Source organism: Diplotaxodon limnothrissa, linkage group LG7 (assembly GCF_057381915.1).
Source record: "Diplotaxodon limnothrissa isolate DT_005_m linkage group LG7, D_limnothrissa_male_GT1.1, whole genome shotgun sequence".
Taxonomy (NCBI): Eukaryota; Metazoa; Chordata; class Actinopteri; order Cichliformes; family Cichlidae; genus Diplotaxodon; species Diplotaxodon limnothrissa.
This window is the reverse complement of record NC_140602.1, coordinates 35,354,296-35,374,915: the sequence shown is the minus strand read 5'-3', so window position 1 is coordinate 35,374,915 and position 20,620 is coordinate 35,354,296. Positions and strand designations below refer to the sequence as shown.

The 20,620-nt window shown below is 39.1% G+C and overlaps 1 protein-coding gene across 1 annotated transcript in view; it reads right to left on the bottom strand.

Moving 5' to 3' along the window:
- Nucleotides 1-1,134, bottom strand: part of LOC146628670 (MAM domain-containing protein 2-like) — a 29,100-nt gene extending 27,966 nt beyond the window's left edge. Inside the window, exons 1-2 of the mRNA XM_085357994.1 lie at nt 939-1,134; nt 697-807 (exon numbers count right to left, since the gene is read on the bottom strand). Coding sequence (XP_085214120.1) covers nt 697-807; nt 939-1,050 — 223 coding nt within the window. The 5' untranslated portion in view covers nt 1,051-1,134. The remainder of the gene's footprint in view (nt 1-696; nt 808-938) is intronic.
- Between the last annotated feature and the right edge of the window lie 19,486 nt (nt 1,135-20,620).

Here is a 20,620-nt window from a genome sequence, read left to right as displayed (position 1 = left end):
ATAATTCTGCCCCCAATCCTTTTTTTAGAGAAAAGCCAAATTGGCTTTTCTGGAAAAATGTGAACAGGATTTAATCTATCAGAACGAGTAATTTCTGATCATATTTGGGTTAATGTGATTACCGGTGATCACTTAGACCTCAAAGGCTTAAAGCAGGCTCCACCTCATGTCACTATTTACGTGACGAAACCTTGTCATTGGTTCACCAGGATAAATACAGCTCAAGACTTCTCACTATTTTGTTCATGGACCACACAAGAGTGTACAATTTTACACATGCTTGTTTAGCAATGGTTAAGAAGTTGTGTAGTTTCTGCCACGGCGACCAAAGCGTGCACAAACGTTAACCTTCATTCATCCATCTGTTGGCTTTGATCATTTTGCATGAACAGACGGTGATATCACACAGATACTAAGGTAAGGGCGTGTGCAACATTCATTCATATCAGCTGCAGCGGTACCAACCCGACGAGAATAACTAATAACTAATGTGTTATTTCACTGACTCCAGATGTTCAGAGATGCTGCAATCAATGCAGACCAGATGGGTTTCTTTTCACCGTACTGCTTTAGTGGCACAGCCAAAACCAGCACCAAAACTGTCATTAAAACATCTTTAACTCTACACTCATTATAAGCTCCTACGTTAAATTCGTTTTAAACCCTGAAAGTGCAGGGTGCCGTAGTTTTAAGTACCATCTTTTTGCAGGGTCCAGCTCATAAAGTCTGCATCTGACGTGTATCCGCAGGTGTTGGACTCAAAGTTGCAAGAGCCTGGCAACAGCTGGCTGTTGGCTTGGATGTTGACTGAGAGAGAAACAAAGAGGAGGAAGACGTTAGAGAGAGAGGGAATGGTAAGTATGAATCATTGCAACTGGCATTAATAGAAGCATGCCCTCATCCACCAGCGCTGGCCAAAACCGTTAAGATGTACTCACCAGCAAAAGTTAGGAGAATGTAGAATCTAAGCATTGCTGCTTTCTGTTTGAAAATATACAAAGAAAACTCTTGGAGGATGTAGGAAAAGAACAAAGAGCAGTCCTCTTTCATCCACGGTCGGGGAAAAGGCAAGATGGCTCTGCAAAGTTTGTTTTTGAAGACTTCTCTCTTGTGTGTCGTCCGAGTGTCTCTCCAGCTCACAGACTGGCAGCACACTGTCTGTGGGGAGAGTGGGGAGGAAAAACAGAGAGGAGGAGGAGGAGAAAGAAGGTGACTGATGGGCTGATGTTAGGCGAGAGAGGGAGCTGGGGGAAGGAGAAAATGAAGAGGCTGGAAGGGGGGGCACCTCACACACTATCAGAAACTGACTTAAAACAGCAACGACTGTGCAGCTCTCCTCTTCTGATCTGTTGGCCTCAGAGTAAAAGCAGAGTTAGGGGTTAAATGTCCTGTGCAGCTCAGTTACTCCGTTCACCCCCCACCCTGAGCATTAGGCCCGCGTCTTCCAGTTCAGACATGAGCCTAATGAGCGAAACTGTCCTTATCAGAGAAAAACGACAGAGTCGGTACATTTTTAAAATGCTTAAAATCTCCAGAGTTTGCAGTTTCCTTGCAAACAACCTAATTATGGTGTGAACAACATGACTGTGCAGTAAACCTATGTATACTTGGTGTACACTAACCTCCCCTATCAGTGTGCTGTGATAAACTGTCAAACAATACTGCGCTATGAAAGATTGTCCTGATATGAACTTCAGATGAATTTGTAAAGGGTTATCTCCTCTCTGGAGGTGTTTTAGTGTTGAGTGATCAGCAGTAACTTGCAGCGGTGTAGAAAAACTACACATTTTTGAGGAGAGCCTGTTGTTACAACCTTTGAATGCATTGAATTATATTATGTCACACACTCCTGGTGTCAGTGCTTTTACCAGCTTCATATAGAGAAATCCTTTGAGACAGAAGGGCAACGTTTATTCAAAAAATGTGCGCAATTGAATATTTTTGGCCATCGGACTCTCACGAGAAGCGGCATCATTGATCAGTAGGTTCAGATGGAGGTAGAAGATGGTAAATGGACCCCCAAAAGGAAATAATAGAGCTAATTTTATCATGACATGAAAATTCTGGAGTGCACAGGCTGCTATGAAAACGTTACAGCTATGAATCAGGCTGGAAGGAGAGAAGTGAGAGGCTTTTGTCAGCTAAATGATGAACTTATGGAAAACAAGAAGCACTCCTCCGTCAAGGCAGCTCTCTCTCTCTGGGCTGTATTTACATTTAAGGGAACAGTAATGTGTTTCGTATTTATTCATTTTGTTTTCTGTGTTCTTTTTGAGCAAACTTTAAGAAGTTTGCAGTGCAGATTATTACTTTGACTACACAAACATAATGTAGGAGTAGGTAATGGATAATGTGAGTAACTGCACATGAATAGCTTGAGTTTACAGTTTATTTCTGACTAACTAGACATTCTCTTTCTGTAGAGTCAGAATCCTCATATATTGGTATAATTGCCTAAATGTTGCCAATAGTTTTAAAGATAAAAGACATTTGATGAAGGTTCGACCTTGTAAGAATTATAGAAGTTTTATAGGTTATAAGAGTTTTTTGTATATTTTTGACCAATAAATCGTTAAGATGACAAATTTTAATGGACTGTTAACATGACCCCACTCTACACCCCCACATAGTTCATTCAAAACTTTTCAAGCTATTGTGTTTACAGACAGAATGACACACACACATATAAACACTACAAAAACGTCTTGGCAGTGAAAAAAAAACATAAAAAAAGAAGATTTGGGGGACATTTACTGTTCACTCATATATCTTTGATTTCTTGCAGTTGGGCACCTCTAACCTGATGGGGATGCAAAACATCTAAACCCAGCCAAGAGTACTCCTGCTCTTGCTGAACCTGTTTGTGTGGTGACACTTTTATCATTTTTTAATAATCATGTGGGTCTTTTTGAGACACAGACTTTATTGTGTTGCTGAAAATCTTTTCCAGATGCTCCAATTTAACTCCAGTGCAGATTTCCTTTTGTAATAAAGTGCATAAGGTAGTCAAAAATATATGGACAATACTTCTTTTTTCATTTGAGCAACTTTTTCTGATCAAGAGAAGAGATTTTTTTCACACAATGACTCCTTTAATTTAGAAAATATACTTCCCTTCCCTTTTCAATATTACAGCGTTTCCCACATGCACAAAGCCAGGACCCGTAGAAGTTTTCCTCTACACCCTCTGGAGTAAATCTCTGCAGCAGAGCTCTAAAATAGTGCACGTTAAAAGACACTGCTATATAATGACACCTTCAGCTATAACACAAGCATGTTAGGTAGTCAAACACTTTTGTATCGAGTTCATATTCGTAGCATAACAGCTGGAATTTAATGAGAAGACATATTTGAGAGCCTGTCTGGAAGCGGTATGATGATGTTTCCTGGGGTCTACAAATGATCTGAACTGTGTTTTACAGACTTGTGGAGCGTCAAAACATTTTTCAGTGATATAAAATATGTGAACAGCTTGTATTAGGAAATCCTGAACTAATCCTGCAGTTCACACTAGTTCATCTAAATACAAAGCAGCCACATGGAAATGTGAAAAATCCAACCTAAATTCAGGAAAAATGGGTAAAAAATTAAATTGTTGGAGCACTGAATGTCAGCACAGATACTCTGAGTCCAACTGCAGAAGGAAAATGAATTTGAATGGTGGAAAAAAAAAATGGAGCATGCTGGGTATGGAAGACCAGACTTTGCTGTACTTTTCAGCGGGAGAGCTCTCCTCCACATTTGTGGTCCATCTGTCAGCCTTGCTTTCTCTGCCCCTGTTTTTTCCCCTCCTCATTTTCTGCAGTTCTGCACTCTTATCGCTTGTGTTCACCAGAATTTTAACAAGAAATCTGAAACAATTATAGAGCACATGGGGAGGTGGATATTTGTGAAACCTGTTAATTGCGTGGCAAGAAGGCCTGACTGAAGCCATCAATATTATCCTGCTAGAAAATGCAGAGGAAAATGCAGAGCTAAAAAAAAAGGGGGGAATACAAATACTGATTCTTTGTTTGAGAACACAGAGGGAAGATTGAAAACAGCGTCCAGAGATTTCTGCTTTCCCTCAGCTTCACAGATTATAATTAAAAGTTCATTTTTTTTCTGTGTATTTTCTGGTCTGGTCTGTCTCTGTAAACAACAAAGTGAAGCTTCAATAAAGAACTGAAGGGTGCTGTCAGGGTTCGGTCATGTGCGGTGCATGCAAACGTCATTGTTTGCTCGATGATTCAGTTATGAAACGTTCTCCTCAGTGTGTGATTTACTGCCAAAAAGAACACCAAACAATGTAGTCGCTGGACCCCCACCCTTCTTCTGGGAACACCCCAGCCCACCACTTCTGCTGGCGGTGGTTGACCCTACAACAGCTGTTATAACATTTGTTTAAATGAAAAGGTTTGATCTTTGCTGCGTACAAAGTGATGTGTCTGCGAGGGAAAACTTGGTCACAAATCTGTTTTGTGCAAAAACAGAAAACCCCACTTTTACTTAGTCTGTTGGGATTTTTTAACAACATGTTATACAGTTAGGCACAGACGTTTTCAGACAATACACCGCCGCAGTGGATTTTAAAGCAAGATGTGACTGAAGGGCAGGCTTTCTTTTTTAATCCATGAAGCAATTTTTAGAAATGTCCCCCAGAAGCTCAAAATGAACTGGAAAAAGTGACGTAAAAATAAGGATTGTTTTTAGCACTTGGATAAAACCATGAACATCACCAAATGCTGTTTTTCCTCCCTTTACAACAGACGGCTTCAGTTGCTACTTATCTTTGTGCCTTTGGATCTTTTTGCATGTGGCTGTGTGTCTAATAACTGAAAAGCTGCTCTGTTGGGCTGCTGCTCATGTAACTGAATTGGCCATTGAGGATTATCCCATCTTTTTACTGTAAGAAGCTCTTAAGGAAGTATGTTTTGGGTCATTATCCGTTATCCATCTGCACGGTGAAGCACCATCTATCAGTTCAGTACGGTGGCCCCTAGAGACAAAGCATGTATAAACTCCAAAACACTTACAAATTCCAAATAGCACGCACAAACTCCTCAACACATACAAAATCCAAAACACATGCAAACTCCAAAACACATGCAAAATCCAAAACACGTACAAAATCCAAGACACGTACAAGCTCCAAAACACATACAAAATCCAAAACACGTACAAAATCCAAAACACGTGCAAAATCCAAAACACGTGCAAACTCCAAAACACGTGCAAACTCCAAAACACGTACAAAATTCAAAACACGTACAAAATTCAAAACACGTACAAAATCCAAAACACGTACAAAATCCAAAAAACATGCAAAATCCAAAACACGTACAAAATCCAAAACACGTGCAAAATCCAAAACACGTACAAAATCCAAAACACATGCAAAATCCAAAACACGTACAAAATCCAAAACACGTGCAAAATCCAAAACACGTACAAAATCCAAAACACGTACAAAATTCAAAACACATGCAAACTCCAAAACACATACAAAATCCAAAACACATGCAAAATCCAAAACACGTACAAAATTCAAAACACATGCAAAATACAAAACACATGCAAAATACAAAACACGTACAAAATACAAAACACGTACAAAATCCAAAACACATGCAAAATCCAAAACACGTGCAAAATCCAAAACACGTACAAAATTCAAAACACATGCAAACTCCAAATCACAACGGAAGTGCTCCAGGACGCTAGGGGCAGTGTTGAGCTCGATTTGTAAAATAAACGGCAAGTTTGTTGCAAACACATGGGCTCTAGTCTCCGTTGCGCTTCCCAGGTTGCCTAGCAACTATGATACTAACAGCTGGAAACGTGTCATACAACTTTTTTTGACAGAAATGAATGAGAACATATTTTTTTCATTTGTTTGTTTGTTTCTACAAGAGCTTTGTGTGATTTGATAAGTATCTGAGGCTGAGACCACAGGACAGTAAAACATGATTTTTGGGCTTCATTTCTGTACTGAACAGTCATTTAAGATTAGCTAGTAAATAACAATTAGCTAATGTTGTTCATGAGACTAAAGTCATATCACTTTTGTAATGTAAATATAATATGGACAATATTATGGTTATTATATTAGTCATTATTAGGTATTACAGCAGTGAACATGAACTCTTTGTCAAATACTGAGCTTCAGTACAGATTCAAGTTGCAGTTATTTACATGTCTTACCACCTTAAATCTTCACTCAAAGACAAGTATATAGGAATGACTGCCAAATTTATTTGCCACTGAAGCCGAAGGATGGCATCTGAATAAAACCTCTCTTGACATGCCTAGATGACATTAAAGCTTGGTTGGCTCTAAACTTTTTAAATTTGAATGAAAAGAAAACAGATTTGTTGGTGTTTGGACCCAGTGGCCCCTGTGAGTCCTCTTCTTTTCATTTGGAACCCCTGGAGGTTTATTTTAAACCTGTTGTTACTGCCCTTGGTTTTAAGTTGGACCAGTCCATTTTTATCATTTAAGGCGACTGGCAAGAGTGAAATCGTTTCTTTCTAGGCAGCACTTTGAAACCGTGATCCATGCTTTTATTTCTTCCCCTGTGGACTACTGTAACGCACTTTATGTGGGGGTCAGTCAGTTGTTACTCTGACATCTGCAGCTGGTTCAAAATGTATATTGACAGTGCATATATAGGTGTATCATATATAAGAGACAAATGTTGTTCCTTCAGTATGTTGGCATTACTAAATTTGGCTCAAATGCTTACATACATGTGTAAAAAGAAAATGTACAAGCTGTGAGCTGTTTCAAATCAAATCACTTTTATTGTCACATCACATGTGCAGGTACATTGGTACAGCACATGTGAGTGAAATTCTTGTGTGCGAGCTTCACAAGCAACAGAGTTGTGCAAAATACAATAATGTAAACAAGCAAAATACAAGAATGGCTACATCTGAAACTAATAAATATATGTACAATATATAATAGTATATATATGTTTCTGATAAAATGAAGAGTAGACTGATGTATTAAATATTCCTTTATTGGGTGAGAAAATCAGACCATGTCATAACTGCTTTAAGTCATACAGAATAGATATCAGAGCTTTAAACAGGCTGACGTCTGCTAAATGGGTCAAACTGGGCAGAAAGTATACAAACACATAACATCCTTATAGAATATGATGTAACACTATAGATCAACTTACCTCAGAATATATAAAGCATATAAACAATTACAGCAATATGATGCAACAAACACAGCAGTGCTACTGATCCAAAATACTCAAAGCTTCATAGAACTGAAACAAACATTTATTTTTAGTTCCATTCTGCTGCTGATACAGACTTTAGGTTTCTGAACATTAAACTTGTTGCTGCCTTTCATAGTGCGTAACTTGAAGGCCCTGAGTACTTTCTCCCACACTGGAAACACTGGAATGATAAAATTATTTGAACATTACCTAATAAGACTGATTCAGGACAGACAATTAGTTATTTTAAACTTTTCTAGCAGTCCTTCAAAAACAGGGAACAGTCTGTCTATTCTCTCCAACTGTCAGCTGCTGCTGGCTCTTCCTCACATACTGCTGAGATTGTCCTGGTGGATCATCAGGGGTGCAAAGCCTCACAGATGATGTAATGCAGTGGGTCCCTCAGTCTGTCCTCACTCTGGACACTTGCAGGTGTCACACATAGAAATCAAATGTGTGATAAGCTGCAGGATTCAAACACAAGTGTGACTTATAAATACATGTTCATACTTTTATTCCACAATCAGAGAGAAAGAAACAGAGAGAGAGTGCAGGACAGACAGACAGGTGACAGTCTCAGGTGTACACACTGCTACAAAACAGCACCAGAGAAGGAGGATTTAGTGTTTGTGTCATTACGAGTGCTAAACAAGAAGAGTTCCCAGATGGTACAGTGGACACATGTGTGACTCCTGTGATTAAAGCATCTTTCTTTCAGCTTAAGGAGTGAACCGTCAGCTGACTGACATGACTGACTTTAATTACGCATAAAATCATCACATTCTCTGTAAGATTAAAGTCAGCTATTGAACGGCGAATATTTTGAAGTGAAGGCTTTAAAACCAAGTTAGTACAAACGTCGCTAATGTCACATAACTTTCCCGACATGTTGCCAACAGTAATGTTTTAATGTTCTTCATTATAAAAACATTTGCGCATAAATAAGTGACATAATATTCAGTACTTACTTCTGGAAGTTTACTCTTCGTCCGCTCCGCTTCCGCCGTTTTTTTTCGGCAAAATTATCCAAACCACCGCCGCGCTATGAAGTCTGGGATATGTTGGGCCATGAAGGCTACACAGACCCATCCTTAAAATTCAGGGAAATTAAGGACGCATTTGAGGGCCGCATTTCGAGCAGCCTTTGAATTGGGACAGTCTTTGTCGTGTCGCTGTGACATAATCGGCCTTAAAATGCGGCCTTTAAGGCTGCAGACCCCAAATCCGGTCATTGGTACTTCCTGGCTTGTGTAGTTACTAGGTAACAAAAGCTCAACACTGCCCCTAGCGTCCTGGAGCACTTCCGTTGTGTTTTGGATTTTGCATGTGTTTTGGAGTTTGCGCGTGTTTTGGGGTTTGCACGTGTTTTGTATTTTGCACGTGTTTTGTATTTTGCACGTGTTTTGTATTTTGCACGTGTTTTGGATTTTGCACGTGTTTTGTATTTTGCATGTGTTTTGTATTTTGCACGTGTTTTGTATTTTGCACGTGTTTTGTATTTTGTACGTGTTTTGTATTTTGCACGTGTTTTGTATTTTGTACGTGTTTTGTATTTTGCATGTGTTTTGTATTTTGTAAGTGTTTTGGAGTTTGCACGTGTTTTGGATTTTGTAAGTGCTTTGGAGTTTGCACGTGTTTTGTATTTTGTACGTGTTTTGGATTTTGCATGTTTTTTGTATTTTGTACGTGTTTTGTCTTTTGCATGTGTTTTTTATTTTGTAAGTGTTTTGGAGCTTGCATGTGTTTTGGATTTTGCACGTGTTTTGGATTTTGTAAGTGTTTTGGAGTTTGTACGTGCTTTGTCTCTAGGGGCCACCGTAGGTTCAGCAGCATTTGGCTGAGTCTGAGCAGAGAGTATAGCCCTGTGTGCTCCACAGTCCATCCATGTGCTTCTATCACCAGTCACATCATCAATAAGCATTGGTGACCCAGTTCCACTGACAGCATGCATGCGGTGCCATAACATTTTTTAAATGTTTTCTGGCTAATTCTAATCTGCCCTCTTTTCTCTGTATCTACATTCATGTAGATGTCTCCTAGTTGTAGACTTTGACAGTGATGCGCCTGCCTCCTCGAGAGTCTTCACAGCTAAATGTCATGAAGCTGTTTTTCTTAACTGTGGAAATAATTCGGTCATTGTGCACTTTAGTTGTCTTCTGCGGTCCCTCAGGCCTTTTGATGTTGCTGAGCTGGATAGTTATTTTGGGTTTTCAGCCTAATGATGGTCTGCTTGCGTCCTCAGTGTTTTTGAATCTTATATTGAGAGTTCCAGCATCCAGTGAAAGGGTTACCAAATATAAGCTCAACACTTGGAATGGACTCATGATTTTATATCTGCTTCAGTTGGTACAGAAATGTGTTTGATTATCACTTGTCAAATTACTTGTAAGTCTCTGAAAATGTGACACTATGTATAAAAATCACTATAATTCCTATACCTGAAAGTCTGCACTTTGATCACATATTGATTTAAAATCAGCTGTGGTGGTGTACAGAGGCAAAACTACAAAAAAAGCTCTGTAAGTTAATTATGGACCTAACTATAATAATGGTTACTTAGAATAAATGCTCAATATGATGAAATACAGAGTACTGTGCAAAGGTCATGAGCCACCCCTCATTTTGCTTGGAAAATTGGAAACAGGTACAGAGATTTACTGAAAATTGTGCAAACATGCATGGTAATAATGGCAAAAACAGAGATTCAGTTCTACAATTGTGCAATTCTAAAGAGCTTGAAAGTCAATATTTGGAATGACTCTTAGGCAAGCTCTCTTCTGATTTTTCTCAGGAATTTTTGAGGACATTTAAGCAGAATAAAACCGTTGCTGGTTTTTAGACTTATAACACAGTATTATAATTTTATATGTGTTTTATTTAAACAGCAAAATTATTTAATAATAGGAAAATTTCTTTATATCACTGAGGTTAATGTAATATTTAATTGCAAAGTTGAACAATTTATGTGCATATTGAGAATTTAAACCTCCATCAGATGAATATGAAAACCTGAGGCATGACCCTGCTACATTTCATACACAACTGAGATAACAGCTGATTTTATGGATTACTCTTAAGGATTATGCCCTTCATGGCCTTACCTAACCTTTTAGTATCACATGCAGCAGTGCGTACCTTAAGGGCAGAGGTCTTTTGTGTCTTGCTGTGAACTCTAAAGGGGCCTGGAGGCTCAGGAATGAGCTGCCTGAGTAAATCAGGTCAGCTGAGTCAGTGACTTGAAATGTGCTTTAAATGGAAATCCTTTCCCAAGGTTTCTTGAGTCTTAATTTCCTTTAAACCATTTTTTCTTTCCAAAACACTTTCTAGAGTATTGGCCTTTATGTGCTTTCCCCATTTGGCGTTTGCTTTATTTTGTGACCCCTTCTTGAAAAGCGCTACATAATTCGATTTTTATTGTTATATTACCACTTCCATCCTGCTGAAGGGCTCCACCTGCAGCCGGGCTCAAACAAGCACGGGCCCTGTGGCTTGTAGTTTAAACATGGATCATCTCCTGAACATAATGGAAACCGGAGCGTGTAAAGTGAGGCCACTGGTTTTCTGCATGATAAGAGATGACTCCCTAATGAAACATTGATGTGAGTTAATTCCACTAATGGGTTCAGCCTGTGCCAACTGCATGCCATCTAACTACAGAAGGAACATGTACAGTACAGCTGCATTGATGTATGCAGAGAGAGATGCAGAAATTATTAATGTTTTCTCTGTAAATAGAACAGCAGCAAGCTGAACACAGAACATGAACTATAGGCTATGTGACATTACCCCAGACCCACTCCACTGACCCGATTCTCCATGTTGGCCCTATTATGGAGCTTTTCAGTTCATAGCCGGTATTTCATAAAAAAGTGTGCCGGTTGTTTGTGTGGGACCAAAGACGTGTGCCTGCTGAGATACTAATAACAGATTTGATACCATGGTTACTATACTCCACTCCATCGCCATCCTTCATCAAGTATTGTTGTCAAGGTAACACGTGCAGTTGCAGAAAGGTGCATGTGACTTTTAAGTAACAATGCTCGATTAGTAATGAAGACACAGCCTCTTTATTATCTTGGATCATTGGAAACAGGAGCTTAAGATAGCTTATTCCATCACCTCTTAAAAGTTACTAGATTTTATATCATACATGTCAGCCTACAACACGAAAGGTCTGCAGTTAACATCGTGTGAATTTTCCACAAAAAGCTGAAAAAAGATAGCAAGTAAGAAGGCCCCGGGGAAGGGTGGCATCAGTAGGAACATCTGACATAAAGTCTTTGCCAAATCAAATCAGAATAATTCCACAGATTGAGGAAGATGGACCCCTAAACGGAGTAGCTGAAAAAAAGAATAAGAATAAGGAATCAATTTTGATTGCAATAACTGATTCTGTTAAAGCAGCTCCTACCTATTAAATAACTGCCTTTGACTGGATATAAAAGATGGATGTAACTGGATCAATACGCAAAAATCAGCCCAGGGATTTTTTTGCCCGCCATGTTCTGTGAGAACAGTGCAGATGGTCCAGTTAAATACGTGCACATATTTGTGCAGTTCCTCAGAGTAATGGTAATGATGAGTAGTACATACAACAAAAAGGGGGAAAGGATAAACAGGTCAAAGCAGCCAATCATTGTACTTCAATCACTGGATCTTTCTCTTGCTAATTCCGTCCCTCCATCTATTTTCTTACCACATCAATTACATCTTCTTCCGTCTCTTCTCCACTCTGTTTTTGGTACTGCTGTCCCTAATTATGCCCTTCGCCACGGCTGGTGCTAGCGAGAGCATCGACTTGTAACTACTTGTTGGCAATATTGTCTCCTGTAGCAACCCAGACAGCTAACATCAGTTGATTTTTTTTTTTTTGCTGCATCTGTTTCTAGATTATTTCTATTTCACACTCACAGCTTTTCCGTTCCACTTTTTTTCCTTTTATTTTGTCCATCTTTATTAATCATTTCTTTCAAACTAAACTCTGTTTTACAAGTTGCATGAGCACACAGGGAAGGTAGAAGAAGATCTGGCTGCATTAAGAGTCACAGCCTATCTGTTAGTCACATGGTGAAACATACCTGGCTTTCTTCTATTTAACTCTAATGGGAACTATTACTTCCTAAACTGATGATGGGTTGTGGTCCAAGACTTGACACTAGCAGTATAAATTGTGAACATATGTTGAAAGTGTTTATTGAGGCTGTGTATCAGGGGAGCTGAAGGATGATTTTCTTATACACTTGTATACAACTGGATGTCATTTGCAACCAGAAGAGTCGCCCCCTCTTGGCCATTAAAGAAAATGCAGGTTTGAAGCACTTCTGCACTGGCACATCCAAAAGCTAGAGTCATGTTTTACACAATCTGGGAAAACCACACATGTATTAGACAAAGACAGACATGCTTATATATTAACCTCAAGTGTCAGAAACAAAATGATTACAGCTGTTGAGACTGGAAGCCATTAACCACTTAAAAGGATGCAGGGAAAGCACTGTAGAGTGATGTAGTATTACAAGTGTGCGCTTTAAGTGCTTTAGTCAGTAAGTCTGGAAAAGAGCACCAAAATTAATTAGGTTAAGCCCTTTTGAAGTCAGCCTCTAGCAATGATAGCACTATTTCCTGGAGAACTGATTGGTCGGTTTATGTCATATCTGTTGATCTCAGATTTGGATCATAACCTACTCCAGAGCAGGCTAAGCTTGCAGCATTAGTTATCATGATAATTTATGTCAGTAAATGGTTAGCCACCTTTGTATACAGAAAATCCAGAGTTAGGGCTGAAGTCACCTGGTTGAGGTGAACTTCTGTGTCGTAGCACAGGATACTAGTGGAGATTTATTTGTACTTAGAGTAGTTGACTTGATCTGATCGCCTAAGATCACAGACAGCATAAAGGATCCGCGTATCTACTGTGACACCACCCACTGGCCTCGAGCTGAGTGTTTTTTTTCCCATCTTGATGTTTTTTAGCAAAGTGTGGATGTAACTGGGAAAGTGCATGATCATTGGCTGATAAATTTGTGTTTGGCAAGATGTTAGCTAATAACCAAAATCTGAATGTTCCCCCTTTCTGATGCTTAGAAAGACAATCATTTACAAGATTAACATCATGGGGTTTTTTCAGTATGGCCTGAAGACAGTCACTGAGCCCATAAGTGTTTACCGAGGTCACAGAGTGAAGGAGCCAAAGGCCGTTTGCTCCCAAACTTCTGTACAACCGGATTTCCTTTTTACAACCAGAGGCGTCGCCCCCTGCTGGCCATTAAAAAGAATGGAGGCTCTATGCTCACTTCACTTTTTTAGGCTAAGAACTGTGTAAACAGAGCCTGTAAGTCTATAAGACTTTCTGTACACCTAAAACAAATAGTGGTCCATCTACTGCTCAATGATTGAGCCTTTTTCAGTTGAACAAACAAAATTTGTTGGCAGAGTTTATGCCTTTGATAAGGATGGGGTTCTTAGTTTTCTTTTTAAGCCGACGTTTTCAAGTCTAGTTTGTTTATGCATCACAATCCAAACAGCAGAAACTGACCAAAGCGCTGTGCAAAACTTTGTGAACACAATGATAAGTCTCAGTTTGGATTATATGCTAGGTCAAAGTCAATTTAATCTTAATTGAAGGGGGAATCTGCCCCAAAGCTTAGTGGGAGCAACTGGGTGATCCTTCTTTGTCATTTTCACATGTTATGGTAGTAAAAGCACAAGTCTTACAAATAAATATAACAATGGCTTTTTTCTGTTTAAGTAGCCCTCATTGTGTGACAGGGATTTGGCATTCATAACACCTGGGTCGTGGTTGAATCATCTCTTTTGTGACTGAATGACATAAGCTGGACCTATCTACATGGCAGCAATGATAAGAGCTTGGAAAATATGCTTCTGTGATTTACAAAAACATGCAACTGACAAAGTTTGAAAATTATTCTCGCTTATTCCATTTTATGCTGTAGCAGTCAGCAATACATTAAACCAGCAAGAAAATTAAGGATGTAAAATCTGCACTTTGTCAATTAAAGTGAGGAAAAATGTCAGTGTTTAAAGGTTAGGGTTACACTTTGTCAGCGTTTATAAATATCAATAATTAATTTTACTTCAGACACATGTATTGCAAAAATATCAAGGAAGTAAATCATTCTCAAGATAAGGTGTTCAGAAAATATGCAACTGCAACTAAGGACTATTAGTATATAATATTAATACGCATATGAAGAAAACCTTTCACAAACCCCTTTTAAATAATTCATAAAGATTATCAACTACATGGAGGTGTGTCAGGGTATCTTGTGAAAAAAAAAAAAAAAAAAAAAAAAATATATATATATATATATATATATATATATATATATATATATATATATATATATATATATATATATATATATATATATATATATATATATATATCACTTGTACTAGAATACCCAATCAGAGCGTTTCAGGGGGCAAGAATACGGCAAATTTGAATATTTAATCAGGAATAAATGTAGCGTAGAAAACATTGTGCACTATTTACAGGCTAATAGAGCCCTGTACTGTGACACAGATGAAAGCTGGCTTTGATTCTTTGTTTTCTACTCAATCTCAGCATTACTCACCCACACATACACATTCGTACAGTGCTTTTATCAATGCCTAAGCTTTTTATCTAACAGTCACACTCACATAGATGCATCACAGGCAACTCAGAGTTCAGCATCTTGCCCAAGATGGAAAAGCCAGGGGTCGATCCACTGACCTTTCGACTGGCACGTGACCTGCTCAGCCACAGCTGGCCTGCATGGATTGAAGCAGTTGCAAGAGTAGACACACTTGGTCGGTGTTGAGGATGGTCCTGTTATTAAAGCTGGGGTCATCCTGTAATTTATTACAAACTACCTCTGCTGCTTTGGCTGCACTGAAAGCTCTCCTCGCTGCTGCTGTTGAATATCTGTTTGTCAACGCGGTGAAACATTTATTCAGACTGTTTGCATTAAAAAAATCATAAATCTCTGTAAGTAATAGCACAAATGTTTTAGCGTTAAAATAAAGTAGCTGAAGTGAAAGCACTCAGCGTGAAGAAGCCTGTATGTATTACGCGACTGAATCATAACTATTGATTGGTTAATGTGTATTTACTTTTAATGCTGCAGTTAAATGCTGCATCGGTTACTTACATACTGCTGGGTAATGATGTGTCATCGTGAACGAAACGGCTCTTAGACCCGACTCTTTGAAGTGAACGACGCAAGCCAGCTACTTATTGGGTCTGAAATGCACCGGGATGTCATGCTTGGAGAAAACTCTCCTGAGTTTTTCTGATACACCGGCTACATAGGGGATGACAATGTTGTTGCGTCTGTCCTTCTTATCCTCCCTCGCTGGTGTCTGATCTTCTTTTCTGTGCCTCTCTGCTGACTTTAAGAACACCCAATTAGGATAACTGCACGTTTTGAGTGCTTCCTTTACATGCGTGTGTTCCCTCTTTTTTCCTTCAGGAGGAACACAGCACAGCGAAGCGGGGGATGAAGAGGGGGATGAAGAGGAGTTTACACCTGCATCACAAACAACATAAGGCTTCATCAGATTAACATGGCACACACAACACTTTGTCCTATGGTCTGGGGTACCTGTAACATAATCTGTGTTACTCAGTTTCTCTTGGACAGTATAGGGCCCACAGAACTTTGCCTGGAGAGAGGATCCAGGAACGGGTAGGAGAGTCAACACTTTGTCACCCACCTCTCTTTTATTGTTTTATCATTTCTTCCTAGTACATTTGCTAGTTTATTTTTCCTAATATTTTCACTTTTTTAAAGGCTGCAGATATTTTTCTCAAAGTAGTTTCTCTCTTTTTCTTATTGATTTCAAATGTATTTCTTTAAAATCTGTGAGGTTTTGTTTTTCAACACATAAATTTGTGTTTTTTGTGTGAATTTGCCGATTTGTCTTTAATTTTTTTTTAAACTGTTGCTCTAGATTTGCCAGTATTTTATTTTATTCCTTTCCTAAAGCTTTGTGAATACTTTTCTTTCTTTCTTTTCTTTCTCGACCTCCCATTTCTTTCTAAAAAAAAATGCTGTTTTCTTGCTGGTAAATTTGCCAGTTTATTATTTTTTTAAATAAAATTTCCATTATTTAACACGTGAATTTGCCAAGATTTTTTCCTTAAATTTGCTATTTTTTTCCCCATTTTTTCTTATTAATTTGCAATTTCTTTCTAGAAAATTTGCTGTTCTTTTAGGCAAATTTGCCAATTTATTTCTCAAAAAATGTCCATATTGTTGCGCTAAATGTGTAAGTATTTTATTGTATTTTATTTTATTTCGTATTTTAGTCTTCAAAATTCAGATGTTTTTCTATTTCTTTTTTGTTATTATTTTACTTTATTTTGGTTTATGCATCGTGGAAAATCTGAAAACGCTCTATTAAAAAGAAGTTGGCCTTCAAATATATATATATGTTACCTCTTTGTGTACCTGCGCAGGTTTCACAGGTGTTTTCTTTCTAACGGATGACACCGGGGAGATCAACAGAAGGATAACAGCGACCCCTCCGACAGCCCGTGAGAGTGTGACGGTGCTGCAGAGCTGCAGGCTGCTGTCTGCTGATGGAGGAGGTGGGATGAGGCTGACTGAGCTCACGGCCGTAAAGAGCTGCTTGTGTCTGCACCACCGACATCAGCAGTGTTCATAAAGGCGCTTTGTGCATCGCTAATCCGCTCTGATGTCACGGTGCAGAAGGAGGGGCTGAGCTCTCTCTGTAATCCGAGCAAGTTGTGTCTGGAGGGACAAACCGAGCCGATCCGGGCGAGAACGCGCAGACACAGGGGCGATGTACACTACGGCAGCCGAAGCCGGGCCTCTCCTCCACTGACATGCAGGTAAATGAGTAAATGTCACCTCCCAGAGCTGGTGTGATAGACGAGGAATCGTGGATTTCTGGTGGTTTTAGTGGGAATGTGAACGGGTCGTTTCCACTGATGGCGGATCTGACACCTGCGGAGGATGAATGTGGAGCGCGAGAGGGCAGAGAGGGAGGCTTTTAGACAGGTGACAGTTCGCTAAACGGTTTTATCTCCTTTCCACGAGCACGTCAGGAAATGTTTTAGAGATCGTGATGCAGTGAACGACTATAAAATATCCAAAAAAAAAAGAAAAACAAAACCCCACCAATGACCGTTTAGGAAATGGGAACTATAACATTTCAACGATTCGAAGAAGCGGGCTGTAAGACTGGCTGATCATTTATAATGACAGTAGCAATCACAAAAGCAAAGACGGCTTTTGGTATTTTAACATCAAGGCCATGGGAGGGTATTTAAGAAACCGAGTGCGCCTTCAAAATAAAAGCTCATGGCAGCTTTATGGGTTAATCGTCTCCCAGAGGCTACATGTAATACAGTGCACGTAATGTCACGATTGATGCATCCCTGTATGGGCCATATGCTTGCTGAGTGGGTGTCTGTTTCTGTGGTGTGTGTGTGTGTGTGGGGGGGGGGGGATGAATCATACTTGGATAGAGAAAGATGAGGATAGGTGTACATACGTTTTCATCTGCCCATTGCTTTCTTTTTTTTAATTTCCTTAAAGCATAATGTGAGAAAATATTAAAATTATGTATTAAAACCCTAAACTAGCTTAGGTTACTTCAGTTTACTGTTATGTAAGGCAGCTAATCATGAGGAGACGATGGAACTGGGTTATGTTGGGCATTTTTTCTTTGAAATATGCAAATCAAATTTGTTTTTGGTTAGCTGCCTATGAACTAATCATAACTGAACAAAAATAACTAAAGTTGCTTTAAGTGTTACTGCAGTATTGAGTGTGCAGGCTTAAAAACCAATACAAGAAAGCCTGTAATTCCTGTAGTGGCCACTTGAGGCCAAGTGAGTCATCCCCATCGACTCCGATGTTAAAATGCTCAACTTTACACCATTAAAAGCATTTTTTAAAGCCTGGTACGAAAACGGTTTTAGCTTCTATAAATGACGACTCTTCCAGGTGTATTCTGCAGTTAGGGGGTGGCCAGTTTGTTTGAAAGCTTCAGTTTTGATTAATGACATTGTTTGTTAACCTTGTACTAATTAGTAGATATGTATCTGTGCATTGCACCCTTACAGTTTATGAATACTAGCTTGGCCTGATAACCGAACTACCTAGCTAGCTGATAACCAACAAAACACTTTCATGTCTTCCTTCCCTCGCTCCCAAAAAAAATGGCAGATGCCACCTCCCTGAGCCTGCTTTTGCCAGAGGTTTCTTCCTGTTAAAAGGGAGTTTTTCCCTCCCAATGTCACTTTCCTACAGAGTTACTTTTGCGAGATCTCGCAAACTTGAGATCTCAAAAGATCATCTTCATTTTTTTTTTCCTCCAATGTCCCTTGCGGGGTTCCCAAATGCCTGCTATTATAATATAATATAATATAATATAATATAATATAATATAACATAATATAAATTGATTTTTGCTTTCTTTTTTAGTTTTTTATTACTTAATTAATTACTTATCTTTTCCATTTTGAGTGAATTTATTTTCACTGTGGGACTAATTAGCTGAGGTTAGCTTTGCTTAGCTTAAAGGACTAAAAATCCATGATCAGACATAAGATCCACATTGAAACAGATATTTCTTTTATGTGACGTTCTCCCTGATGGCGTTAAGCAGGTGCTGACGGTCCACCTCAAGTTTGTAAACGTGGCCAGGATTGTCCAAGTTTGTGCCAATAGTTGGATGTATGAAATGGGATGCTAGTGTTTGTCACAGTTTCCTGATAGTTCATAGACTAAATGTTTAATCATGTAACATAATGACAGCAGCATTGATACTGAAATCAATTATTTGTTGGTTTAATTCTGCCTTTTAGCCCTGATGCATGCATAGAGTGTTAAATAGATTTAATCATTCAGGGCTTTGCTGGTATGTATAGTGTGTGTGGATGATTGTCAGTGAAAGGTCAGCGAGTTAATGGGTTAGTAAATCCCCCACCCGGCAGCTTTCACTTCAGCCTGACAGATGGAGGCGTGGCGCTCGCCTCTCAGCTTTGCATGCCCTGCCTGACTAACAGCAGTGCTGCCAGGGCCATCTGTGACCCAAGTCACCCCTTTCTCCCTGGACTCACCCAGCCGCTGCTATCCAGTTGTAAATTCCACTCAGAGTGGGACATTAGCCATGCTGGAGGTCCATCCTCGATCTTCCTGCTTCCCCTCCTGACAGTTGTGTTCTGTCCTCATGTTTCATCATCACCATTAACCTTTGCCCTCACCATCCAGCATATTCACATATTCGCTTTTGTGCCTTTAATTTACTTAACACCTTTACAGAGGTGGTGGTGTTATGAGACAGCTGTAATCCTTGTACCACCTTTTCACAGTTTATTATGACTGCTGCAAAGCCACTGACATTCATCAAAAGAGATGCAAATGACATGAAGATGAGAGGGGAAAAATATAAGGATGCTTCAGAGGTTTTGCTGCATGTGAAAAATGTTGGCACCCACCAAAGACCTTGGCCTTTCACCAAAGAAAAATCACCAGGAATATGATTAAAACATATAAATATAATTTTTTCTGTTTATTAAATAGATAAAAAATAACAGGAATATCCACAGACTTTCATTAAGTATGGTCACATACTCTTTGCTTTAAGCATACGCAGACCAATCTTTGTTAAGTAAGTAGCTGAATGCTCCAGATTCTTGGTTTTCTAAAGCTGTATACAGATCAGTTTTTCCCTCAGTAGGTCTTTTGAAATTGCCTTAACAAAAAAAAAAAAAATAGCAGTAAGCATTCTCGACGCTGCAAAATCCATTTATACTTTTTTTTTGTTTCTGCCTTGGTTTGTTGTAATACACATTAAGACGTTTACTGAGGTTTTGCTTTCACACAGGACGGTTCATCCATTCATGAGGGAAGCAAAACAGTTTTCTGACTGTAGCGTCGTCAGCAGATTTATTAGCAGTGACGTGTTACGTTAGACTGGATAACTGAAATGGGATCAAGAGCTTCCTGTGTCTGTTTGTTAGGAATAAACGAAAAAATTAAGTCAAAGATGTTTGTGGGACACTTAACTAGCGAGCTGTGGGAAAGCTTCCAGAAACACCATGCATAAATAGACTTCCTGGATCCAGATGAAGTTGTGATTCTTTCTTTGACATCAAGATGATGTCTCCCAGTTTTTCTGTGAAGATGCATTGCTAAACGTCCCATTTTTCTAAATGTTACATTCATAAAGAATCCAACCAAAAAGTTCTGGATCGAGATCTAGATCCGGAAAGACTCCTCAAGTTAACGTCCTTAATTGGCTCCGCAAATGCTTCCAAAACTTTTTGAGGCATCCTGCTTACAAGTGAACAGAGAAAGCAGTCGTGTCTGCATTTAGGTTTGCAACCCCACATTAACTATTTCCTCCATAAAGACGACCGCCCCT